The following is a 26,035-nucleotide window of genomic DNA, read 5'->3' as shown; positions in this document are numbered from 1 at the left end:
GGAAAAACGAAGGGGAATAGTTACATTTGATAACAAATATTTTTGTTTCAGCAATATACTTTTTATTCAGACTTGTAAAAAATTATTTAACAATAATGGAAAAGTGCAGAAGAACTAATAACTTTAAACTAAATCTTTAAGTTCAAGTTAAAATGCATGTGATTTCAAAATATTCTATATGAGATGCACAGCCCATCATTTTTGATACCTTCATTGCCACATGGAGCAAAGAGAGTGCTTTATTGTACAACTCCAGTTAAAATGAATACTTAAATCAGACTTGCAAAATTGTTATGAAAATTGACCAGCCTAGCCCAAATTCTAGTTGCCTACCCTTGAGGTGGTGATGATAAAAAATAACAAAAGTAACTATTTAATTCGCTTGTCTGAAATTTTTTTTATTTTCCCTAGGCAAATGGACAAGTCCAATTTTGCAAGGCTGACTTAAATGACATTCAGATAGAAGAAGTCTGTTCCCTTGTAATTGGATGAAATCGAAGTGGAATAGAACTGACTGCCTGGTCATAATAGTTTATCCTAGTCAGATGAAAAAGGTGGTGGGAGAAAATCCTAAAGTCCTTCCCAATATATTATAGAAATTGGGAACAATGGGTTATTTTCAAACATCAAATGCAGTAGCCTGTTTGCCTCCTATGCATGTTAATTATATTAACTGCAATAACATATCAACATATTAAAAGTCTGACTTTAATGCATAACAGCATGGAAATTCAAAGCTAAGGATTAGGCAGATATTTCATCCAGACAATGCTTATGTATTACATCATGTAATATGGAAAAAGATTGCCAAGCATGTGGAGACCTCCTTGATAGTTATGCACAATAAAGTGACTTCTGGGTGGATTTTCAGCCTTTGATATTAATTTCCTTGCTTTAACAGGATTCAGCCAAATACTAAAGTCTAGCTGTGGCTTTCTTAATATGAAATGTGTAGTAATGCGTGTAGATAGTTCCTTTAAGAAATAAACATGAGCTGGTGATTTCCTAAGTCATATGAGACATACCTAAGAATGGCTTTCTCATAATCCATACAGGCTTTTGTACTGGTGACTTCATCAGTTCTCTTCCACGTTTCTATGGAGAGCAGATACTACAGAGAGAAAAGAAACTGGCTTATGTCCAAACATTTGCCTTGAAGGAATGTCTCAGTAAGTAATGGAGAGAATATCGGATTAAATCGCCACTGGATCTCAAATCGATATTCAACAAATATATCTTCATTTTGAATTGGATGTGACAGTGCTTACTTTATAAAGTCCAGGGAAGATAGTCTATGAAGAAAGAATAGAAACATTTAATATTGTTTGCAGTTAGGAAACTATTAGTAATATATCTGTGATGACTTGTTGCTATGTTTTTTTTTTTTTTTTTTTAAACCTTAGAGATGAAAGAGTTCTGATTTTTATTTTGGTGTGTTAGAGTCTATATTTCGTGAATATGTTGTGGAGAGCAACCAGGTTTTATTGTTGAAAAGATGATTTCAGAAAGAGACTATTGTGGTGATTCAGTACTCTGCTACTTTGTAGTTGTTTTTGTTAATCTCCAGCAGTGTATCTTTCTCTCTTCCTCTCTCTTTTATTTTTTAATGGTGGAGGCTGAATGTCTATTAGAGATTCATGTTTATTGTAAGTGGGTGTATCATTGTAAACCAGACTGAAAGGTTTTTCTCTTTAAGTGACTCAAATTTGGGTGGGTAAGGAACATTTTGTTTGTCCCTTGATATTTAATCTAGTTTCATTGATCGAGCTGATTTAATTAAATGAAAATGTATCTTGGAGAGACTGCAGCTTTAATAGCCTGATCATTATGTAAATGGTTTGCAGTTAACAGGAAGTCACTAGATTGAAGGTAACTTTCGTCATAAAAAGCACTTGTGAAAATGGTCTCTAAACTTCAGCCTTCCCAATGTTCCACATGTGCTCATGGAATACATTAGTAACATGTCCCTAAAGTATACAATATTGCATGCTTTGTCAACTAAATTCTCTCCCAACCAGGGTTCAATCTTTCCTAAATGTTTAGCAACTTGAACAGTAATTTTTTCCCCCTTTTTCTTATTGTTTTGCAGAGAGGCGGGAATCAGGCGAGCAACCTTCAACTGTTTCTGCTGATGAGCTCAAAACCCTGTTCACACTTACTAGGGAACGTTTTTTAGAGTTGTATGACACCAGCCTTCCAAAAACTATTCTGCACAAAGCAATCAACAAAACTAGCCCCTACACAATAACTAGTGGTAGGCATCTGTATTAGAAAATTCACCACTGTTTTATTGTTTTGTTTTTTAAAAAAGCATCTGCAAACAAGACTTTTTATTCACTTATTGCAGTTACATTAAAATGAATGTTAAAGGAATTAATCCAGAGAGAGAGAAAAGTGGGAAATCCATAATATTTGCATTTGTGCATTCATATAGCAATTGTTCTCACCAATGGACTGTTGACATCTTTTTGGGTATTGCTGACAATGATATTATGATTTCTGTATGATACTGAAAGCTCTTCATTGAATGAATGTACATCTTATCATGTTCTTAAGATGTTCTTGTCCAACTTCACTACAAAACTGTTCATATGTGAGAAGTAGTACCTTTTTTTTTTAATATCACCTTTGTTGTTTTTTTCACACTTTCATTGAAGAACTATGGTGATATTCTATCCAAGTAGCCTTTTTTATATTTTTACCCCATTAATTCATCTGTTTAATTCCCACGGAAGAATAAGTGCATACATCTGGGATTAGTGGGCATAGCACTAGAATAGCAAGATTATTCTACGGAAGACCCAGCACCTACCATATCATATCACAATTTTAATAAAAAGCTTTCCCAGGTTCACAGCTGCTGTTTACCTGTGGCATACCTAACACATATCTCTTCAGTCAGAAAATTGTTTGCTAGCAGCAGTTATTTAGGCCCACAGCAGTATATGCTGAATACAGTACATCATCTTCTTGAGTGATGATTTTAACACATGCCGATAGGGACTGTGAAATTTTTTTGTATGTGTGGAGACTTCTCTAGAAGCAACCACTAAACACACCATACACAAATGTGCAGGATTTCCTAGTCCGTATAAAACTGAACAAAATGTTTCCTTTTTGAATTATTTATCGAGTAATGTTGCCAGCATCATATATTTAGGTAATACCTTCTTTGCAGACATTATTTGTTCTGTCTTTGCTCCACATTAATTTTAATCTGATATAATTCATTGGAGTCACAGATAACTCCAGTATGATTGCCATGTGATAGCCAAACACTATATTACCATCTCTGCTCCACAACCTCTCCTCATTACAACTCAATGTGTATTGCTACAGCATGATTATAAAAATATCACAGTGTCAGGATGTTGCACCAGGATTATTTTGGGACTGAATTTACTACTGTGTGCTCTCTCTTTCTTCCTTTCTTGATCACTGGGAAGAATCTTCATGACTGGTTCATTTCCTCAGTACTCTTCCTGCTGCCCCAGATTTGCCTGGCAATGTGGAGTGTGCTACTGTGAATGGCTCTGTATTTCCCTCCAAAAAGCAGAGCACATGGATATATATTCAGTTAGAGCCACGTATTCCATGAAAGCCTCTTTTGGTGCCTTAAAGACTTGCCATGAGGCTCTAGAGCCACAGTTTGAGTATCCTCCTATTAGTAGTAATAAACCTGGCTCTTTTGTTTGAAAATAAATGGCATCCCATTTATTTTCAATCAGCTGACAGTAATAGCTTTGTATTAATCTAACTCTGTTTGTTTGTTTTTTTTTCCCTCTCAGAATCTGAATTAATACGACCCAATCCTTTGGAGTGGCCAGAAAGAAATGTTCTTCAGAACTTGGAAAATTTTGAAAAAATTAAACAAAAAATGAGGTAATGATAAATACTGTGTATTTTCTAAACAGATGACATTAAAGATCATTCTACAAGATCTGTGAATGTTCACAGGGGTTTTGTAAATCTCGTAAAATATGTTTAAGGGTCCTACAGAAATGAGGAGAGAAGGGAAATTTATGTAAGGTTGAAACTGGGTCCTTGGTCCTCTGCCATTTTGAAAAGGTATTGCAGAGGTGTTTCAGTATTTATGAGTGAGCATTGTTATGCAGCCTTTTGATAGAGCACAGTTCTAAGTTTGTGACGTTCCAGTAGGCACAATTGAGTGGGTAAAAGATAAAGGCCATAGCCACACTAAGAGCTGGTGCATAAAGGGGTCAAATTTGCGCAACCAGTGGCAAAAGCTGTAATGTAAACACAGCGGAGCAGTTTTTGCCACTATGTCCCAATATAGACGCACCATTAATCTTTTCGTGTTGTTTCATTTAAAGCCAGGGTCATAACATTTTTAAAGCATAAGAGAATTAACAGAGGTTTGAAAAAATTTTCATTATTTAGACTCGGGTTGAAATGCTGCTCCTTTGGGTCTTTTACAGCCTTATGTGATTAGGTATTTAACTTATCCTTATAATTTGTTTCATTTCACCCTAACTCCCAATTGCTTTTTCTCGGTCTTTGTTCTATTGTGGATCTTTAACATTTTACTGGATAAGCTTACAATCAATTTTCCAAATGAATTATCATGGGTTGCTTTTTTCTTTCAATTTACAAAGTCCCAGGGTGGCATGGCCTACATCAGAGTGTTGGGAGGAATGTCTCACTTGCAGCCTCAGCGTAGATCTATGCTTTCTTGTGCCTTTTCAAAACACTGTCCTTGCCTCTCAAAACAGATAAGATTATCTTTCTGCTAACCATAGCTTTTGACAGGTATCTCAAGGACCCTTCTATCTCTTAGATTCAGTGAATGTCACACAAGTCCTAGGTGAAATAAATTTATTTTATCCTATTCCCCATTGGTGAGTTTTACTCTTCCTAAAGCAGCACGGCGAAAGTTCTTAGTATTAGAAGAGGAGACAGTTTGCTGTCCTTGAATTATGTGCATTGAAAGAATTATGAGGGGAAGGTTGTACAATACTTTCCTTTTAGTTCTTACCTTTAACTATGCTATAAATCTCTCTTTCATGAGAATTAAATTAATTTTCAAATATATAAAATTTGCCCACAGGCTTGAGAATCTGAATGTCTGCTTTCCATCCCAGTATTAAAATGATCAGCTAAGCTGTAAAACCTTGATAATTTATATTGGGAAGACTGGTAGAGCCTTGACATTGAAACCATTTTATTATGAGCTTTTCAATAAATATTTTGAAATGCTAGTTCCAGTAGTATTACACTGGAGATAAACCATTTTTAATTGCTCTAAACTAACGACTCTTGGCAGGACAGATTTACTTTGTTTTTTTTCCCCAGAGTTTCTATGTTGGCGCATTCCTCTGAGCAATTACTGGGCCATAAAGATGGTCAGAGGGAATCACTGACATTGCTGGATGCTAAAGAGCTACTGAAATATTTCACTCCAGAAGGGTTACCTATTGGGGATCTTCAGCCATTACAAATTCAAAAGAGGTAAGGTCTCAGAATGCACAAAACCTCAGGGCCAAATTCAGTACTGATGTAAGCAGGCACAACTAACGACTCTATTGCTGGGAATGAATTTGGCCCTCAGAATTGCCTGCTCGGTTTTGCTGCTCACAGTTGTGTAAATGATCATTTATATTGTTGGTGATGTTGGAGAATAGGCTTTGAATATGTCAGAGCTGTCCCAAATAAGCACCAATGATTAACCTAAGTAGCTTTTCCATTGCAGTTGAAAGTATGAGGGGTTTTAAATCTTATCCCCTGCAGGTGGGTCAGAGCCACACGTTTTCTAGCATCTGACAGAGAGCACTTGGTAGATAGGAATAGGGAGATTGTACCATTTGTAGGGGACAGCATGATAGTGTGGGCGGAGGAGAGAAAAGGGGAAGCAAGGTGAAAAGCTTGTGGAGACTATAATGATGAGAACCATACAAGATAATACTTAGCTCTTATATAGCACCCTTCTTACATAGACTCCAAAGCACTTTACGAAGGAAAAGGGAAAAATCCTGCCCAGTTTACAGATGGGGAAACAAAGGCAAGAGAGGTGAAGTGACCTGCCTATGGTCACACAGCAGGCCAGTGGCAAAGTCAGGATTATAACCCAAATCTCCTGAATCCTAGGCAGCCCCTGATCACTGGAGCCTGCTGCCTCATGGACAGAGATGGGGCAGGAGGCACATGAAGGGGGCACATGAAAGCAAAGATGTCATGGGGCAAGATTATAAAGGGTCTAGTATGGGTGGATCATCAAATTTGATGCAGAACAAATGACAAGACGAGGGTGGGAGGCAACTGGGTATTGGTGAAGAAGAGCCAAAGTGGTGATTGGAAATCAGTGTTTGATAAAAATCAAGTCCAGAGTGAGGGAGACAATGAGTGGAGAGGTCAGATCAAAATTGGAGCCTGATAATTAAACCTATTTTCTCCATGGAACATGTTGTTGTACATTAAATGGAGTTACTTTGTGTTCCCATCCCGCACTCCCCTTTAAACACAATTTTAAACACAATTCAGCTCACAAAAGGATACTGATGACCGTTTGCATCATTATCACTGCAGAATTGTCAGAAGAATGTACCAGCTCAAGTACAAAAATCTACATGTCCTCTCTGTACCATAGTGATTGATGGTAAAGAAAAACATATTTACTCGTGTCCAAAAAAATTACTTTCCCCAAAAGAATGGGCAAGTAGAATTTTGCAAGACTGATTTAAATGGCACTTCACTTATTTCAAATGCATTGCAAACATTAATTCTCTCTGAGAGAGTTCCACAGATCCTCAGTGTGAGTTGTCACCTGTCTGTAGCTATAGGGGGCAGAATCATTTTGAAATGCTGATTGGAGGGCTGATGAGGGAGTAGTCCCCACCTTCCGAAGACCCCATTAGTTTTATTCTGCTTCCTGTAGCTACTGGCAGAGCTGTAAAATCCAGCATCTAATGTGTGAGAGAGAACTTTTGTTAATTAGTCATTTGGACAGCATTTGGTCTAATTTGGACATATTGGATACCCTAAAAAAAGGGTCGGGGGCTTGAAGAGGCATTTTGTCTCCTCTCTGGAGGGTATGATAGCTATGCCATCTGGCAAATATATAGCACTGCTTGGCTCACTAAGGGATCCAGTGACAGGCCAAATCATGTTAGCAGCTTTTTAAATATTTCAGGTCAGTTATTTTGGGGAGCCATTTGATCAAATGGTGGTGCAGTCCTCAGATAAAGCAAAACCGTCCTTATAGAACATTTCTAATTCCAAATCTGGGAAAAGGAATAGCTATCTGTCTTACAGGCCTAAATATCCTTTTTTGGCTACAGCAAAAGCAGATGGAACAAGTCTAAATCCAGAAAGTGAATCATAGAATCATAGAAGATTAGGGTTGGAAGAGGCCTCAGGAGGTCATCTAGTCCAACCCCCTGCTCAAAGCAGGACTAACCCCCAACTAAATCATCCCAGCCAGGGCTTTGTCAAGCCGGACCTTAAAAACCTCTAAGGAAGGAGATTCCACCACCTCCCTAGGTAACCCATTCCAGTGCTTCACCACCCTCCTAGTGAAAAAGATTTTCCTAATATCCAACTTAAACCTCCCCCACTGCAACTTGATACCATTGCTCCTTGTTCTGTCATCTGGTACCACTGAGAACAGCCGAGCTCCATCCTCTTTGGAACCCCCTTTCAGGTAGTTGAAAGCAGCTATCAAATCCCCCCTCATTGAAGAGCCCAGTCTTCCCACAATGCAAATTCCAACACTAGAAAGCAGTGAGGAGCGGTCCAATGAGCAAAAACTGGGGGGAGACTATTAAAATGTGAGGACCAATATTGATACAGTGAGTGGAGGCTCCTCTATTAATAGGGTCTTGCGTATCAAGGGCACTAGCAATACAAAGACGAAAGGCTGAATAGAAGGAAAATCTGTCAGGGAGAATGGAGTCTTCACAGTGAAGCTTTCTGATTGATTAATGACATTTTCCAAATTCTGATTCTGGATCTTTTTGCATACGAGGCAAACTAAAAAGCTCTCCAGTACTTTTCAAGGAGGAGAAAGCCAGAAGCCCTAAGCATAGATACCCGGCTGCTGAAGTGCTAAAGGGGATTACTTTATGCTTTTCCTCCAGTGCCCATCATCACCACAGGAAGGAAGAAGCAGAAGTGATCTTAGTGGCTCCTTATTGGCCCAGGCGGCCTTTGTTTCGCAGCCTGATGAACATGTTAGTGCAGCCACCATTTTTCCTGAATCTGGGGCCAGGTTTGTTATCCCAGGGACCAGTTCTTCTTCATCAAGATCCAAGCAGATTACATCTAGCGGTTTGGCATTTGAAAATAAATTTCTGAAACAAAAGGGTTACTCTTATGGATCTTGTCTGAATTCTGTTGGCAAAGGATTTGGTCTAAAATCAAAGCTTGGTGCAGAGGGAAACACATTCAGTATCATGTAGCCAAAGTGTCTTATGTTGTGGAATTTTTACAAGATGATTCTGATTTCAGGCTGATATCTTGAACGTGCATGTTTCTGCACTGTCAGCAATTTTGAGTGTATCCAGAAAGTCTTCCTGTTCCTATCATACCGACATTTGTCACTTAATTAGAGCGGTTCAGCTATTGCGTCCTCTAAGGTGCATACGGCTCTGAGTTGGAATTTGAAAATTGTGCTCAATGCCTTACCACAGGTGTTTGTTTTTTGTTTTTGTTTTTTTTAACCTATAAAATCAGTTTCATTGTACTATCTATCAAAACAACCTTTTGGGTCACTATCACCTCAGCAACAAGGGTGTTCGAGTTGGGAGCTTTTTCAACTGATCCATTCTGCTGCATCTTCCACAGTGATAAAATGGTTTTGGAAATGGTTTGCACCTTTATTCCACAAGTGAATTTGATTGTTCATTGAGCACAAGAGATGATTTTCCTTTTTGTCCACCTCCTCCTTGCCCAAAGGAGAAAGTATTGCATTTGTTGGATGTAAGGCGAGCCTTAAAGATTTATCTGAAGAGAGTTGAGAGCTTAAGAAAAAACAGTATCCGAGGGGTAGCCGTGTTAGTCTGAATCTGTAAAAAGCAACAGAGGGTCCTGTGGCACCTTTAAGACTAACAGAAGTATTGGGAGCATAAGCTTTCGTGGGTAAGAACCTCACTTCTTCAGATGCAAGTAATGGAAATTTCCAGAGGCAGGTATAAATCAGTATGGAGATAACGAGGTTAGTTCAATCAGGGAGGGTGAGGTGCTCTGCTAGCAGTTGAGGTGTGAACAGCAAGGGAGGGGAAACTGCTTCTGTAGTTGGATAGCCATTCACAGTCTTTGTTTAATCCTGATCTGATGGTGTCAAATTTGCAAATGAACTGGAGCTCAGCAGTTTCTCTTTGGAGTCTGGTCCTGAAGTTTTTTTGCTGTAAGATGGCTACCTTTACATCTGCTATTGTGTGGCCAGGGAGGTTGAAGTGTTCTCCTACAGGTTTTTGTATATTGCCATTCCTGATATTTGACTTGTGTCCATTTATCCTCTTGCGTAGTGACTGTCCAGTTTGGCCAATGTACACAGCAGAGGGGCATTGCTGGCGCATAATGTCATATATAACATTGGTGGACGTGCAGGTGAATGAGCCGGTGATGTTGTAGCTGATCTGGTTAGGTCCTGTGATGGTGTTGCTGGTGTAGATATGTGGGCAGAGTTGGCATCGAGGTTTGTTGCATGGGTTGGTTCCTGAGTTAGAGTTGTTATGGTGCGGTGCATGGTTGCTGGTGAGAATATGCAACTGCTAGCAGAGCACCTCACCCTCCCTGATTGAACTAACCTCGTTATCTCCATACTGATTTATACCTGCCTCTGGAAATTTCCATTACTTGCATCTGAAGAAGTGAGGTTCTTACCCACAAAAGCTTATGCTCCCAATACTTCTGTTAGTCTTAAAGGTGCCACAGGACCCTCTGTTGCTTTTTAAGAAAAACAGGTTTGCTGATCTTGTTTCATCCAAGGAAAAGAGCTGCTAAGACCTATAAATCATCAGTCTCATGGTGGATACAGTGGTGCATTGCTGAGGAATATAGAGCAAAAAGACGCAATCTTCCAGTGAGCACAAGAATTCACACAGTACAAACGGTGTGGGTGGCGTCACAATCTGAGAAAGGGCAGGCTATCCTTGCATACATTTACCAAGTTTTACAAGATAAATACTTGGTCTTAAGCCGATTTAGCCTTTGGCAGTTGGGTCCTGCATGCTGTAGTGATTCCTTAGAGTAAGGAAATACTCTAAATGAAAAAATGACCCCCACTGAGGGTTATCAGATACATCGAAGAACTCAATATGATGGGGAAGAGTCACCACAGCTTTAGTAAAGGGCAATCATGCTTTACCGATTTATTAGAACTCTGACAGCATGATCAAGTATGGAAAAGGGTGATCCACTGGATACAGTGTACAGGGACTTTCAGAAAACATTTCACAAGGTTCCTTACCAAAGGCTCTTAAGTAAAATAAGCAATCATGGGACAAGAGGGAAGGTTCTCTCATAGATCAGTAACTGGTTAAGAGACAGGAAACAAAGGGTGGGAATAAGTGGTGAATTTTCACAACGGATGGGTCCCCCAAGGATCTGAACTGGGACCTGTGTTGTTCAATATATCCATAAATGAACTGGAAAAAGTGATGAATAGTAGGGTAGCAAAATTTACAGATGATACAAAATTACTCAAGATAGCTAAGTCCACCGCTGACTGTGAAGAGTTACAAAGGGATCTCACTAAACTGGGCGACTGGATGACAAGATTGCAGATGAAATTTGATGCTGACAAGTGCAAAGTAATGCACATTGGAAAAAAGAATCCCAACTTACATTCAGAATGGTGGGGTCTAAATTAGCTGTTACCACTCAGGAAAGATCTTGGAGTCATCATGGATAGTTCTCTGAAAACTTCTGCTCAATGTGCAGCAATAGTCAAAAAAACTAACAGTATGTTAGGAATCATTAGGAAAGTGATACATAATAAGATAGAAAATATCATAATGCCACTCTATAAATGCATGATGTGCCCACACCTTGAATACTGCATGCAGTTCTGCTCTCCCCAGCACAAAAAAGATATATTAGAATGGGAAAAGGTGCAAAGATGGCAACGAAAATGATTAGGGTGAGGAGAGATTAAAAAGACTGGGACTGTTCAGTTTAGAAAATGGATGACTAAGGGGATGGGGGGATAGGATGGAGGTCTAAAAATCATGAATTGTGTGGAGAAAGTGAATATGGAAGTCTCATTTAGCCTTTCATGTAACACAAGAACTAGGGGGTCACTCAAAGAAATTAATAGTCTTTTCCTTTATATAGCTTGGGCCTTTGACCTTGTCCTCATGTAACAGGTGACCAGCAGACAATGGCTCACTCGTCAGGGCATAGCTTCCAAAGGCTGGGTTTTTGCATAATCGGAGGTAGGGAATTTGCATTTGCTTCTCACTAGATATTTCTCAGGAAAACCACCTAACACATTTTTATTCCAGGAGTCTATTCTTGTCTTGCACATTGTTCAGTATAGTCTTTTGAATCCCCATCTGTCACATCTTCCCCCCCGCCACCCCCTTGAGAGGTTACATTCAATCCTGGCCCATAATAATATGTAACTCATTTATTTAACACAATGGACCCCAAATGGGGGGGTGGGGGGAAGGGTCAGTAAGGTCTCCCAAGGATATGGCAGGAAATTGTCATAGCTGTTGCCATGTATAACATAGTAAAATTGTTTATGAAAGCAGTGTGTTCTGTAGCATTGGGGTAAACTGCTGGAAAAGCAGTTTTAGAACTGCTATATTCAGGAAACTAATTTAAAGATGTGCTGATTGCACACAAGTGGTAGACCATTTAAAACGAAGCCTAGCCATAACGATGAGAGACTTTTACAAAGTTTTTAGTTAATGCAGATGTCTCCAGGATCTTGGCTAAATTACAAATAAAACTGCGTCATTCCAATTAAGTGTGTGAGAGAGAAGTGAATAATTTGTTCATTACAAGAGTTCTTTTAATCGCCAATTTTGAAAAACCTCCAGAGTTGCTTTATAGCCATGGAATATTTTGATTCGCTTGAATGGCTTGCTTTGAATCACAGTTCAATAAACCCTGAATTTGAAGGCATTTTGCTCCAACTCACTCGTGATATAATAAGTTGTAGAATCCAAGGGTTGTGATGAAACTTTGTCTTGAAGTGCTTTTACTGTAACTAGAAAATCTTAGACCATTACAAGATAATTTGTGTAACTGGGAAGTGCAAAACAAATGCAAGAGGTCTAAGATACTAGAGCAGGACTGGCAAAGCTTTCTGCCCAGTGGGATGAAAGATCTGATAATGGCATATACTGAATATCCCCATCCCATTCAGTCTCAAAGAGAGAGAGAGAGTGGAGGCACAGCAGTGAAGATTTTCCAAAACACCCTCCCACCTCATCCCCAATTTGCTTAAAATGTGAAACATGCAAGATTGACTGAGAACCTCTGTCCACACATGCCAGTGTGCTTGAGTCTTGATCTGGGTGAGCAGTGACATGGGCTTTTCTGCTGAGATGATCAACAAAGGTGGTAATTGTAAATGTTGTTTGAAGTTTTGGGTACTGGGGGCTGAATTGATCCACTGAAGTGAATAGAAGTCTGGTGACTCTGAGGAGTTGGATCAGGCTATTGCCTGCTAAGAGCTGCACTGAATGGCTTTGTTTCTCATTCACTGATGACCAGCCATACGATGGTAATGAGTTTTTGCCAGCACCAATAGGGACTGAATTTGGCTAGCTGACCAGGCAGTTCTGTGCTCTTGCTTTACCAAGACTATCAAGTCTCCACCATGCAGCACATTCTAACTTAAAAAAAAACCTAATAGGTTAATAAGTACATATTTAACATGGGGGTATTTTTAGTTTAGATTTTTCTTCCTCTTTAGTTTTCTCATGTCTTCTTTTTCTCTTGTTCTCCCCTTTTCCCCCCTCCTTCTTTTCTTTCTCCTCTATTCTGTCATCAATACCTTATTTGTAAAATGGAGATAATGGAACAACAAAAACAACTTTTCATTTTGAAAATGGCAAAACTTTTTTGACTCGTGACAACCATCACAACTGACCCTTTCCGTAAACTGTTTTGGTTTTGACAAATTGGTATTTTTCCAACAAAAGAACAGTTAATTGGAAAATTACTGACCAGTTCTAGCTCTAATCACTAAACTTCTCTCTCTCATGGAGCACAGTGCTGCAAAACCTTATGCAGGAAATGCAAGTGGCAGGAATGGTTTGAAGTGTATCCAGTCCTCCTATTATAGCTAGCACTTACAAAATGCTGCTCATCCATAGGTCTGAGTGTATGCAAAGTAGGTAAGTGTCATCTCAGATGATGAATTGATTTAGGGAGAGGTTGTGAGTTGCTCACGGTCACCGAGAGCAAAGTTAGTGGATGAGCCAAGAATAGAACCCATATTTCCTGTCTCCCTGTCCTGTGCCCTGTCCACAGGGGCCCATTGCCTCCATGAACTTCTCCAGTATTTGCATTCTTTCCTGTATTAGGAGAAAATGAGACAGATGGGAGGTATGAAGTGGATTGGTGTGGGCAACCATAGGTGTGCAAATAGTAGAACTCAAAAAAAGAATGTAACTGGAATCTACTTATTAATCCGTGTGTGTGTGTGTATGTATGTATGTATAAAAAAAAAAACAAGATCTTCTCCCATCTAGGTTTAAATTAAAAAATTATTTTCTGTTTTTCTTATTGAATTGCATTGCAGTATACACAGCATCAATCATGAAAGGCTTTTTTCCACCTATATGTATTTTGTGTGTGTATAGGGCTTGCTGACTTTCCAACTGAGGAAATCTTTTCCTCCTCAGATGCCCTCTGGCTTTGGGACTCTGTGCTAGGCAGATGAACTGGCTCAAAGGTGGATTTATAGTGGTGTATGGCGCAAAAAACTGCAAAGTAATTCCTATCTTCTAAGCTTTGCTTCCTCTCAAGATTCCTGATTGATTATTGCAGTGGGATGTCCTTTGGGACATGAATATAGAATTCTGATGCCAGTTTGCAGTGAAAACGTATTCACAGGTTGTGTGTCCTTGTTGGATATTTTATTCCTGCTATGGGGCTAGATGATGAAGTTCAGGGCATAATTTAATATTGAAAGAATTTCTATTTACAAGCTTAAAAAAAACCCCAAACCTTGAACGTTTAATATGAAGGAAAGTAATGATAAACAACATACGCTTCTGTACAAACATGCAGGAAAGACTGTAAGGGCTACTGAGAGACAAGACAATGAAACTCAATGACAGATGAAGTTGGTGTTACTGAATACTTAATGCACTTCATTAAAATGTCACAGGTTGGGGAGAAAGCAACTTCTTGCCTCTGGAATAAGTAACTTACGTAGTTCACTGTAAGGCCATCTATAAACTAAATAGTACTCTCAAGTTGAGAACATAAAAACATAAAGCTCAGAAACATACTTGGGTGATACTGAATATAATCCATGGAGATGATCCCAGCTGCTATGAAGTGTATATGTCGAGATGAGAAGTAAAATCGTCAGACATTTGAACATAAGTTAAAGATTTAAGACCCAATTTGAACTATTTTATTCAACTCTAATCACCTAATTACTGGAAGAACATTGCTCGGATTGAAAGTAACCATGAAGAAGTGATAGTGAGTTCATAGAGGCATGGGAGATATTGAAAAGAAGAGAAATTTATAGGAGCGTTTGCACTGACAAAAGAGAATATCAGGAAAAAATTATTTATGTATAATGGCTAATTACCTTTACCATTTTTTAAAAAAGTAGATTCAGCATGTGAAAGTAGGTGAAAGAATTACAGTATGGCCAGGGCAGCCTTTATTTCCAGTACATAACTTCCTTTTCTTTTAAGATAATGTAGGGATGAATCTTTGTCATAGCTGTCTGTTTCTTATTACAGACAAACAATGATCATTCTGAAACCTTATTGATTTCTATAGTGCATTTGCAATAGATATGATAAATTAACATATAAATGCAGTTTTCAAAAAATCACTAGCCTATACTGACTAGTACAGGGCTAGGCAACCTATGGCATGCTTGCCGAAGGCGGCACGCGAGCTGATTTTCAGTGGCACTCACACTGCCCGGGTCCTGGCCACCAGTCTGGGGGGCTCTGCGTTTTAATTTAATTTTAAATGAAGCTTCTTAAACATTTTAAAAACCTTATTTACTTTACATACAACAATAGTTTAGTTCTATATTATAGACTTATAGAGAGAGACCTTCTAAAAACGTTAAAATGTATTACTGGCACGTGAAACCTTAAATTAGAGTGAATAAATGAAGACTCAGCACACCACTTCTGAAAGGTTGCCGACTCCTGAACTAGTATATATCTGGCATTTAGCTTTTTAAAAATTACTTTGAAAGCCCATTTGCAGTCATTTAAGACTTGCAGACTATTTCAGTTAAACATTTTACCTGTTTTATACTGTGGCAACTACAGCAATTGTTTACACAGCAAAATAATATTAGGATAGTATGCAGGACCACATTTTCAAAAAAAGCTCATTTAGGTACTTGACTGAAGTTGCCAAATTTTCAAAATTGGCCCGAAGACTTTCCATATTTGCTTTTCCATATAATCAGTTGCTCTATTATTTTCCAGTTTAAATTTGGATTAATCTTGCTGTATGTATTGAAGAAGAATAATGCAAGAACAGGAATGATGCACATATTTTACATTTTCGTTATGCAGTATATAACGCTTTGCCTTTTTATATGAATCATAATTGTCCTGGACAAGACCATCCAAACCTCCATTGAGTTCAGTGGGAGTCATGCCCCCATAAGGACAACAGGAGCCTACTTTTTATTTACATTTGGCACTCTTCAGACTGTATATTTCCCCCACTGCTATTAAAATACAATTTAATTTGTTTGCTTTTGTTAATTTAAAAAAAGGGGGGGGGGAGGGAGTAGCAGATGTAACCATGTTAGTGCATCACTAGTCATCACTAAACATGATCATGGCACAGGAGCTCCAGCAATCCATGCTACTAGTAGGTAGAAAGAGTACCCCATGGAGCTGTTGCTGATTAAACTCTCATGAAATACAAACACAAAGAAGCAGCAGAGGTCCTCTGTGGTAAACAGAGTATTTATTTTAACCACATTAGCATAAAAGAGCACTTTGAAACTCCCTTTAAAAATAAATAGGATTCTTGTTCTTTTAGGTTTTGCTTGCTCTTTTACTGATAGGTTTCCAAAAAAGAAATAGCCTGTAAAAACCACAAACTACTTCATTAAAATTTAACAGAGATGTTTTCCTATAAACTTTAATAATTCCATCATACTTTTTTATTTTAAACTCCCTGCTTTTGAATTTAAAGTGTAGCACTGTTTCCCTCTAGAAGATGTGGAGATGAAGGGTACCTCCACAGAACAGCACCATACAAAAGTAATGTCATACAGATATGTTGCCTCTACATCTACTCTTCACTGGTCCATGGCTGCATCCTACTCTCTTCCTGTTCACTAGCCTGCTCTATTTCTCCCAGTCACCTCCCCGGTAAACCTCTTCCCCTTGTTCCCTGATGGTCTTCCCCTCCTAATTCTCTTTGCTATCTTGGCACGTTACAGGAGAGTACTGTGCATGCATAGAGTCGGCTCTGTGATACCTGGGCATTGTGATTCTAGTCACTTGCTGTTAGAATATACAAATAGTTTAGATCTAAACATCTACCAAAACTCTCATATTAATGTAGATTTATGTACCTCTCTTAGGAGGAATAAACATTTGTTCAGTCTGTTGAATTTAATAACTACATCCCTCTATATTGTGTGAATAAAACTATAAATAGTTACAGAAAATTGTGTTGCCCGTAAAGCAGCTCTTAAGATTAAAAGTAATTAATCTCACAAGGCGTGTGCAGGTTTCATGTCATCTAGAAAGCTCTCTCCACTATGATGACTTGATGATCTGTATCCTGATTATATATACAGAATCAGGTGTAGGCTTACCAATATTTCTACAATGTTTAAAGCCTTCACTGTTTTAATATTTATTTTACCATAGCACTCAAAGGATCCAATCAGGAATGGGATCATTGTGCTGAACAGTGTACAAATACATAGGAACAAGTGGGCTGTGCCTTAAAGAGCTTACAATCTAAAATTTCCATGCAGTTTTGTTATATTAAATTGTGAAACAGTTTGTAATGTAGAGGTTAGCTATTGGTTAAAATATTCTCTGAACTATTTTTCTTCTTAAAAAAAAAATTACTAAACTATCTTGGATGTAAACTTGGTATCTTAACATTCATGTATAGTCCTGTTTATTTTATAATGACCTCTGTTATGACAGTAGCATGCTCTACTTGGAATACTAATTCACTGAAACATATTACAAATGTTTGTCAGATAGCATTATAACTGACTGCATAGAAAAGATTGTACTATAGTAAACATACACTAATTGGGTATCTAATTATCTTCTTGTGTACACAAGTATCAGATCCTAGAATGTTCATAGGGTTGATAGTTTGATGTACCATGAACTAAATTTTTCAGATCATGTAGATGTTTGACATTCCCACTTGTGTGTTCTGCTGTGCAGAACAGATACATAAAAAGCTAGACAGTGCTTCTTGGAAAGTGATTTAAAATTTCACATTGATTATGGTTATCAGGCTTTCTTCCAGTCTGCCTCAGCTTGCAAGGATTTAGTTTTAATGTTTTGAGAGACGGGCTATCCCATCGTACTCTTGCATACTAGAGGAGAGGGATTTAAACACACAGGAGTAGAGTGGAGTAAATATTAGAGGGACTCATATTTTAAGTATCACATCCATTTCCTCCAGTATAGGCTCCCTTTCCCCCGTTCATTATCCTGCCTGCCCCAGGTTTATGCTCTTTTACTGTCTTCACAACCCCATTTCCTCTGTGGTTCGGGGGAAATCCTGGGGTTTATTGGGAGTAAATGCCAAGTCTCACAGACAGAAGACTATCTCCTAACTGGGATCCACTGGACAAAGAACTCATTGTAACCCAGTCACTTCTCCCAATGCTAACCATATTCAGCTGTGCTAGGAAGAAAGAGAGGGAACCATGGCTCTGGTTTGCATTCCACCTCATTCTTACCCGCTGCCTTCGCCTACCAGGAGTCTGACTTCTTGATAAGGACTTCTAGTAGCTGTCTGTTCAGCTGCTCACACAAGCTAGAAGGTTTTGTATCTGGTCTCTCCAGAACAATCAATAACTTCATGCTGCTCTCTGGAATGTTCCATGTATGTCAGCCATGGCATCTCTGATGTACACTGTGGTTTCTTTGTTGCGTGCTTTTAGCTCATGGATTCTTTCAGCTTGTGCTTCCAGCTGATGCCCTAATTCAGCTTCATCTGTTCTTCTCATTATTACTTTGGCAAGGAAGAGGGACTTAGGCACATGCCCTATGGGAGTCTAAGGCTAGGTCTACACTACGGGGGTGGGAGGAGGGTCGATCTAAGATACGCAATTTCAGCTACGTGAATAGTGTAGCTGAAGTTGCATATTTTAGGTCGACTTACCTGGCTGTGAGGACGGCAACGAGTTGACTCCGCTTCCGCCTCTTGCTGCGGTGGAGTTCCCGAGTCGATGGCAGAGCGATCGGAGATCGATTTTATCATGTCTACACTAGAGGCGATAAATCGATCCCCAATAGATCGATTTGCTACCTGCCGATCCGGTGGGTAGTGAAGACGTACCCTTAGAACAGTTGCCATTGAAACATCATCTCTGGATCTTGCTAAGGACAGGGCTCTGTGGAAAACAATTGCTGGACTGATAGCTGTGATTGTCCCTCCCTTGCTAGATTTATATTTTTGGCCATGTCAGCAAATGTTTTGATTCCAATTTTCTTGACTGGGCTGAAGAAGTTACGTGTCCCATCAGAATCAATTGCACCACTCAGAAATCTCTGCTTGTTCTTCACCAATGTCTACTGTTTTCAGTAGAGACTCTTGTACCTCTGAGGTTACCTGCAGTCCAATAGATATACTGATAAGCACCTCTGGATGTGATTCAGAGTCAAATGGGCTTGTCATATTGTTGATGACATGATTGTTAAGAACTGTAACATTCATCCCTCTTCATTGCAGAGGCAAGGATTTGCTTGTGGATTTTGTCTTCAGTACTTGTTGTTAGTCCACTTCTTTCTTTCATAGCTTTGGATATTCACTCAGGAGATGATTTATGAGGGTCCTCTGAAAAGGGTAATCTGAAGAAGGAACTTAAGTCATCCATATGATTTGTGGATGTTGCTCCGGTGAGTGAGCCTGATGAACAGCTTTCGAATGAACAAGTGGTTTTGTATCATGCCACTTCAGTCCTTCGGTCAGAAATAGCCACAACGAAAGCCTCAGAATATTATCCAAAGCCGGGTGATTGTAGGATCCAGAGTTCAGCTACTTCTGTGCTCCAGTTGGTGCACGAGTTTGTCCTTTGGTTAACAAGTAAAAAGAAATATAATTCAGACAGCAATAGTGTCATCCTGCAGAAGACATTCAAAGAAGGTGCCTCTCAATTGCAGAATGCGTAGTATTTAACAGTTCCAAAATTATCACACCGTTGCACATAAGCCTTGCTGCAGATCTACACCATGAGTTTGGGGCTCACAGTTAAGTTAATAATAGTACACCATCATGGATTCTACATCAGTTATGATGAGCTGAAACATGACTGACTAGTTTTTACCATTTGCGTTAATTTCAGCACAGTTAATATGGTGGTGATTGGTCAAAGCTACAAAATGACAACATATTAAAAGATATTTTTATTGGTTTTGCGTGGTCAAACATATTTTTTCAGAAATGCTGAAGCTATTTAGTGATCAATGGCTCCATGTCTAGTTGGCAGCCGGTTTCAAGTGGAGTGCCCCAAGGGTCGGTCCTGGGGCCGGTTTTGTTTAATATCTTTATTAATGATCTGGAGGATGGTGTGGACTGCACTCTCAGCAAGTTTGCAGATGACACTAAACTAGGAGGCGTGGTAGATACACTAGAGGGTAGGGATCGGATACAGAGGGACCTAGACAAATTAGAGGACTGGGCAGAAAAAAACCTGATGAGGTTCAACAAGGACAAGTGCAGAGTCCTGCACTTAGGACGGAAGAATCCCATGCACTGCTACAGACTAGGGACCGAATGGCTAGGTAGCAGTTCTGCTGAAAAGGACCTAGGGGTCACAGTGGACGAGAAGCTGGATATGAGTCAACAGTGTGCTCTTGTTGCCAAGAAGGCTAACGGCATTTTGGGCTGTATAAGTAGGGGCATTGCCAGCAGATCGAGGAACGTGATCGTTCCCCTTTATTCGACATTGGTGAGGCCTCATCTGGAATACTGTGTCCAGTTTTGGGCCCCACACTACAAGAAGGATGTGGAAAAATTGGAAAGAGTCCAGCGGAGGGCAACAAAAATGATTAGGGGTCTGGAGCACATGACTTATGAGGAGAGGCTGAGAGAACTGGGATTGTTTAGTCTCCAGAAGAGAAGAATGAGGGGGGATTTGATAGCAGCCTTCAACTACCTGAAGGGGGGTTCCAAAGAGGATGGAGCTCGGCTGTTCTCAGTGGTGGCAGATGACAGAACAAGGAGCAATGGTCTCAAGTTGCAGTGGGGGAGGTCCAGGTTGGATATCAGGAAAAACTATTTCACTAGGAGGGTGGTGAAACACTGGAATGCGTTACCTAGGGAGGTGGTGGAGTCTCCTTCCTTGGAGGTTTTTAAGGCCCGGCTTGACAAAGCCCTGGCTGGGATGATTTAGCTGGGAATTGGTCCTGCTTTGAGCAGGGGGTTGGACTAGATGACCTCTTGAGGTCCCTTCCAACTCTGATATTCTATGATTCTATGAAAATGGGGAATATCAACTATATTGCTATATATATTCACGTTGCTATATACGAACGTGAAATGTTTTCACATTGCATATTCTTAATTGATGAAGTATCTCACAAGTCATTATAATAGTTTTCTGTATTTTCAATTTAAATTTGCATATCAGCAGATCAGTTTCATACTTGAAGGGTGTGTATTGGTAGAAGTAGATTGCCTGTCCATAGTACTGCATTAGAGGGTAGATATAAATGTACATGAATTCCTAATGTTATATATGCCATCATGTGCCAGCAATGCCCCTCTGCCATGTACATTGGCCAAACCGGACAGTCCCTCCGCAAAAGAATAAATGGACACAAATCGGACATCAGGAATGGTAACATACATAAGCCAGTAAGTGAACACCTCAGTCTCCCAGGTCATTCTATTACAGATTTAAAAGTCACTATCATTGAACAGAAAAACTTCAGAAACAGACTTCAAAGAGAAACAGCAGAACTAAAATTCATTTGCAAATTTAACACCATTAATCTGGGCTTGAATAGGGACTGGGAGTGGCTGGTTCATTACAGAAGCAGCTTTTCCTCTCCTGGAATTGACACCTCCTCATCTATTATTGGGAGTGGACTACATCCACCCTGATTGAATTGGCCCTGTCAACACTGGTTCTTCACTTGCGAAGTAACTCCCTGCTCTCCATGTGTCAGTATATAATGCCTGCATCTGTAACTTTCACTCTATGCATCTGAAGAAGGGAGGTTTTTACCCACGAAAGCTTATGCCCAAATAAATCTGTTAGTCTTTAAGGTGCCACCAGACTCCTTGTTGTTTTTATGAATTCCTAATGTAATTCTTTTCCATTTGTAAGCTTTTGTACGTACAACGTAGCATCTAGTCTTCTCGGAAGGTTTTAATTTGTAGTTGTCTGTGCATGCAGTATTAACTTTTGAAATAGGTTTTTAATTTAGTGACTCTTACGCACAGTTCAGTTACCGTGTTAGAGATCGCAATACACAGCTTCATATTGGGCTTCATTCAAAGTGCTCACTAAACCAAATGGCAATTTTGATACTAACATATAGATCTAATTTAAAATACATACTCTTTTCTTTTAGTGAAAATGCTTTTCTTCTGACGCCAGAGCTTACTCCACGGAAGCTGGGAGGTCTGTCTTTCGAAAAAGCAGCTGGGTGCCATTATCATGGGCTTGAGTAAGTTTCCTTGCATTGCTTGATGTAATTATTTTCTCAACATTGTCAACTAGCATAAAACCCAAGTTATAGGTGGGACCCACTTTATGCAACCTGGAAACTATTTATAGAGAAGTAGATTTACAAATATGTTTGGGATGTTTACTAAATGGTTTTAGTCCTGAGCATAACATGTTTTTTGTTTCTTCTCAAGACCACCCCAAAAAAACCAAAAACCCACAACCTCTTCTGTTTTCTTTACCCTCACTTTCTGGACTGGTATCAACTGTTATACTCCTGTCTCCTTGATGGTAATGAAGAATGTGACTTTGGCCTTGTCTATATACACACAAGTTGTACTGCTTTAAGTTTGCTGCATCTATATTCAGGCCTGTAGCTTCTGAGAGAGATGCTTCATTTACATAATTAAATGTCTAAATTAAAATATGGTTTTACTTCAAATCAAATTATAAACATTTTCAGCTGAATAGTCATGAGATATGTTTATAATGTAAATGAAAATTGTGGTGAAGATTGCTGTACGTATCTATAGAATATTCCAGGAATGTCAGTGTGTGTGTGTGTCACTCTGAAGTCTAGCATGTCCTTTGAATCAGTATGAAATGATAGGAACAGCTGCAAGCATGGTAGAAAGCTCTTCTTGTTCAGAACATCACCAGGTTGAATTATCACAGTCTGTTACTGTCCAATTTTAAGTTCTCAGCCATGTTGACTTTACAGATTACACCCGTGTGGTGTACATCTACAGTAAGGATCTATGCCATGCCAAGCGTTCTAGGCAGTTTGGTTGAATTAGCTATGATAACACATCACCCTTCCTCTACAGATTATTTGCATGCAAAAATTTCACACACAAGTCAACACAACCACCCACACAACAAAAGAAACCGCACACACAATAACTCCAAACGCACACAGCCCTGCACCTCAGCACAAAACCACATTTTTATTTATTTATTTATTTTTTACACGTGACTTTATACGTCTCTTAGGAGGAATAAACATTCTAAAATACAGAAAAGGACCGAACAATAAACCATCAGTTTTGCATCCTAATCTGATGACCAAATTTCAGTGTTTTAGCACTACAGATTTATGTAGTATAATTTTATCACCCCTGTTGGCGCTTTATGGATACCTCAAGTGCTCTTCCTGAAAGTGTGGGTGAGGGGAAGAGAAGGAATAACATGGACCTAGTCAATAGAGTGATGGACTCCCTAGAAATACCTGACATAGAGTAGATAGAAATAGACTTTCATAAGAGTCTGAAAGCTCACTTAAAATACTGTGGTTTGGAGGAGATGAGTAAAAAGGGTTGGAGGAAAGGGACTGAAGTATATTGCTCAGGTTGTGTTGCCAGTTTTGCTTGAATGTGATTTTTCTTGCCCCTAATCTTAATCCTTGCACTCTGAAAAAGAGTACCTGATGTGGGTGAACACCACTGGGTTTTGGGTTCTCAAAAAAGATCTGATGTCTTGGGGCTGTTGAAACCACACAGATGGTTTCTCTGAGATCTATACTATATAGATTCGTATACAATCCTTGTATCTGAAAGTCACATAGCTTAATGCATTACTAGAATGCAAATGTCTGTCATGTAGCAGAAAGCTTTCAATAAAATATAAAGCAAAGAAATTGATAACTTTCAATATTTAACAAGAGCCTGATTATATTTCTAAGAGAAACACAATCTATTGTCAACATCCCAGTATGTGCTAAAGGGAGAAACAAGACTTCCATAAAGCCAAATCCTGCATTCAAGAATTCAAGTAAACTTTCTGTTGCCTTCAATGGAAATTTTACTCGAGAGAGAACTGAGTAAGGATAGTGGGATTTGGCCCATATTAAATATGTAACCCAACTTCATCTTGTTGACTTGAATGTAGCAGAATCCACGAGAGAGTCTATCATGCAATCTAGTTTATTAGGTCATTCACAGAAGTTGTCAAGGGCAACCTAGCGATTCAAGTAAAGAGGCACTGCAGACATTTCTATAGTTGAAGTTAAGCATGGTTATTCAGTTTTTTTAATGGGAAAAAATTCCCCAACTCTGTTACAGTGGTCACTGGTTTTGTGGTTCTGTTATGTTTTTTATTTCAATTTTAGATACTGTCTGGATAACAGAAAAGCTTTAGAGAGAGATGTGAAATTTGCTGAACTTCAGACTCGTCTTATTCGCTATGAAACACAGACTACCTGTACTAAAGAGTGCTGTCCTGTACCATGTGTCTTGAGCCCTCTTCCGTCTCCTGCAGTTTTGTCAGAGCCTGGAAGTGTCCCCGATGGGGAATCTTTACAAAGTGAACTCAGAACAGAATCATCGAGGCTAAAACGCAGATCAAAAGACTTGGATTGCTTTTATCCCAACAAGAGGTAATGCACTAAATAAAATTTAAAAAATTAAGATTTTTTTAAAGGATCTATCTATTTAAATGTTTACTCCCTCTTCTGTCAGTTTGATATTTCTCAAGTATGATCTATGATCGACTGCATTAGATGCATCAAAACCACAAACCTAAGGCATTTTAATTTAAGAAATTGAGGGCTGTATCCTGCAAGGTGCTGAGTGTCTCTTGAGAGGTGCCAAAATGCGCTTAGTAGCACTCAAATCGTTATTTGTTTTGCAATAGCGCTGTGAGGCCTCAGCGAATTGTGCTGGTAACTGTACAAACCTAGAATAATACAGTCCACAGCCCATAGAGCTCACAGTTTAAGTAAAGAAGACCCACTGAAGTTCCAGTTCACTCAGCCCTGACCCTCTCCTTATTCAAATCCTTTTAAAAACCCAGTTTTTCAGAATCCCCCACAAGAAGCATTTTTATATCATTTGCATCAATGTAAAACCATCAGCGAGTGCATATGTCACAGCTGAGCAATTGTGATCTTATTACTGTAATTCTTCCCATCCTGTCCCCCCAATTGTTAGTTACGCTCTTGTTGCTGCACACCTGCTCTTCAGACAGGGATTGTGTCAAGTGGGGATTTTAATATACTTCCTCAGCAAAGACCCTGCTAGATTCTGGTGTTCTGTATAAATAGTAAGAAGGGGAATTGTGGTTGTTCTCCATTTCACTGGATTGAGCCCTTACCTTAGGAGTTTCAAGCATTCTCTTCTTGACCCTGTCTGGTCTAGATTGAGACTAAAGCACTGGACTTGGTGACTTGGCAGGCCTATTCTTCTTCATTTTTACTGGCGTAACTGGGAGAGGATCCACATGGGAGAATATGCCAAACAAGGACATTTTTTCAATTGGGATGGGGGCAGAGGGAAGAAATTCCTGCAGTTTTCATGTCCACCTTTAATTTGATTGCATCTCCTCTGTCCCTTCAGTTAACCACTGTGATTTGTTCCAAACTATGGTTTTTCTGTAGCATTTGCTATACAAAAGACCCCTTCACTCTGTTCTGGTTTAACTGTCGGAGAACAAATCATTAGTAGGTAAGGGAAGAGAGTCTTCCTCACTTATTAGGAAGGAAATTCTATTAATAGTTTGTCACTGCTCACCATTTTCAGCTTCCATTTGTTTGAGAGTACTGTATGTCTTCAATATTTTAAGCAGTTATAGTAGCCTTTTATAGCTGAGACAAAACCAGCAAGACCATAAACACTTATCTTATTTTTTTTTCTTTTTTTTTCCCTCCAGATTAATAAAAACTGAAAGCACAGATTCTCTCATGTCTCAGGCAAGCGGAAGTAGTGTGGGTCACCATTCAGTAGGTATCATAAGACAACAGCCAGGCAGATCAGCCAGGCAGCTGTCTCTAACATCTGCATCTGTTAAGCAGCCTAGTGGTCAGGCCAACAAAGTAACTGCAGAGGCTGGCCCAGCAAGTCAGAGATGTATGCAAGAGTCAGAAACTTCAAAGCCAATTAAGGAATCAAGATCTCAGAAACATATACGGGTAAATATATATTTGTCTTCCCCCTCCAGATGCCTCCCCGCTAAAAGATAAGATTCCCCATTTGTAGCCTCATTCAGCATTCTTTCAAAATGTGGGACAAATCCCCA

At 39.2% G+C, this 26,035-nt stretch overlaps 1 protein-coding gene across 1 annotated transcript in view; it reads left to right on the top strand.

The window, feature by feature from the left end:
• Nucleotides 1-26,035, top strand: part of MTBP (MDM2 binding protein) — a 62,558-nt gene that overhangs the window by 28,494 nt on the left and 8,029 nt on the right. Inside the window, exons 13-19 of the mRNA XM_054018473.1 lie at nt 1,056-1,169; nt 2,090-2,254; nt 3,789-3,882; nt 5,314-5,469; nt 21,930-22,025; nt 24,132-24,398; nt 25,670-25,928. Coding sequence (XP_053874448.1) covers nt 1,056-1,169; nt 2,090-2,254; nt 3,789-3,882; nt 5,314-5,469; nt 21,930-22,025; nt 24,132-24,398; nt 25,670-25,928 — 1,151 coding nt within the window. The remainder of the gene's footprint in view (nt 1-1,055; nt 1,170-2,089; nt 2,255-3,788; nt 3,883-5,313; nt 5,470-21,929; nt 22,026-24,131; nt 24,399-25,669; nt 25,929-26,035) is intronic.

Source organism: Malaclemys terrapin, chromosome 2 (assembly GCF_027887155.1).
Source record: "Malaclemys terrapin pileata isolate rMalTer1 chromosome 2, rMalTer1.hap1, whole genome shotgun sequence".
Taxonomy (NCBI): Eukaryota; Metazoa; Chordata; order Testudines; family Emydidae; genus Malaclemys; species Malaclemys terrapin.
The sequence above is the reverse complement of the archived record's forward strand: the minus strand, read 5'-3'. Positions and strand labels throughout refer to the sequence as shown.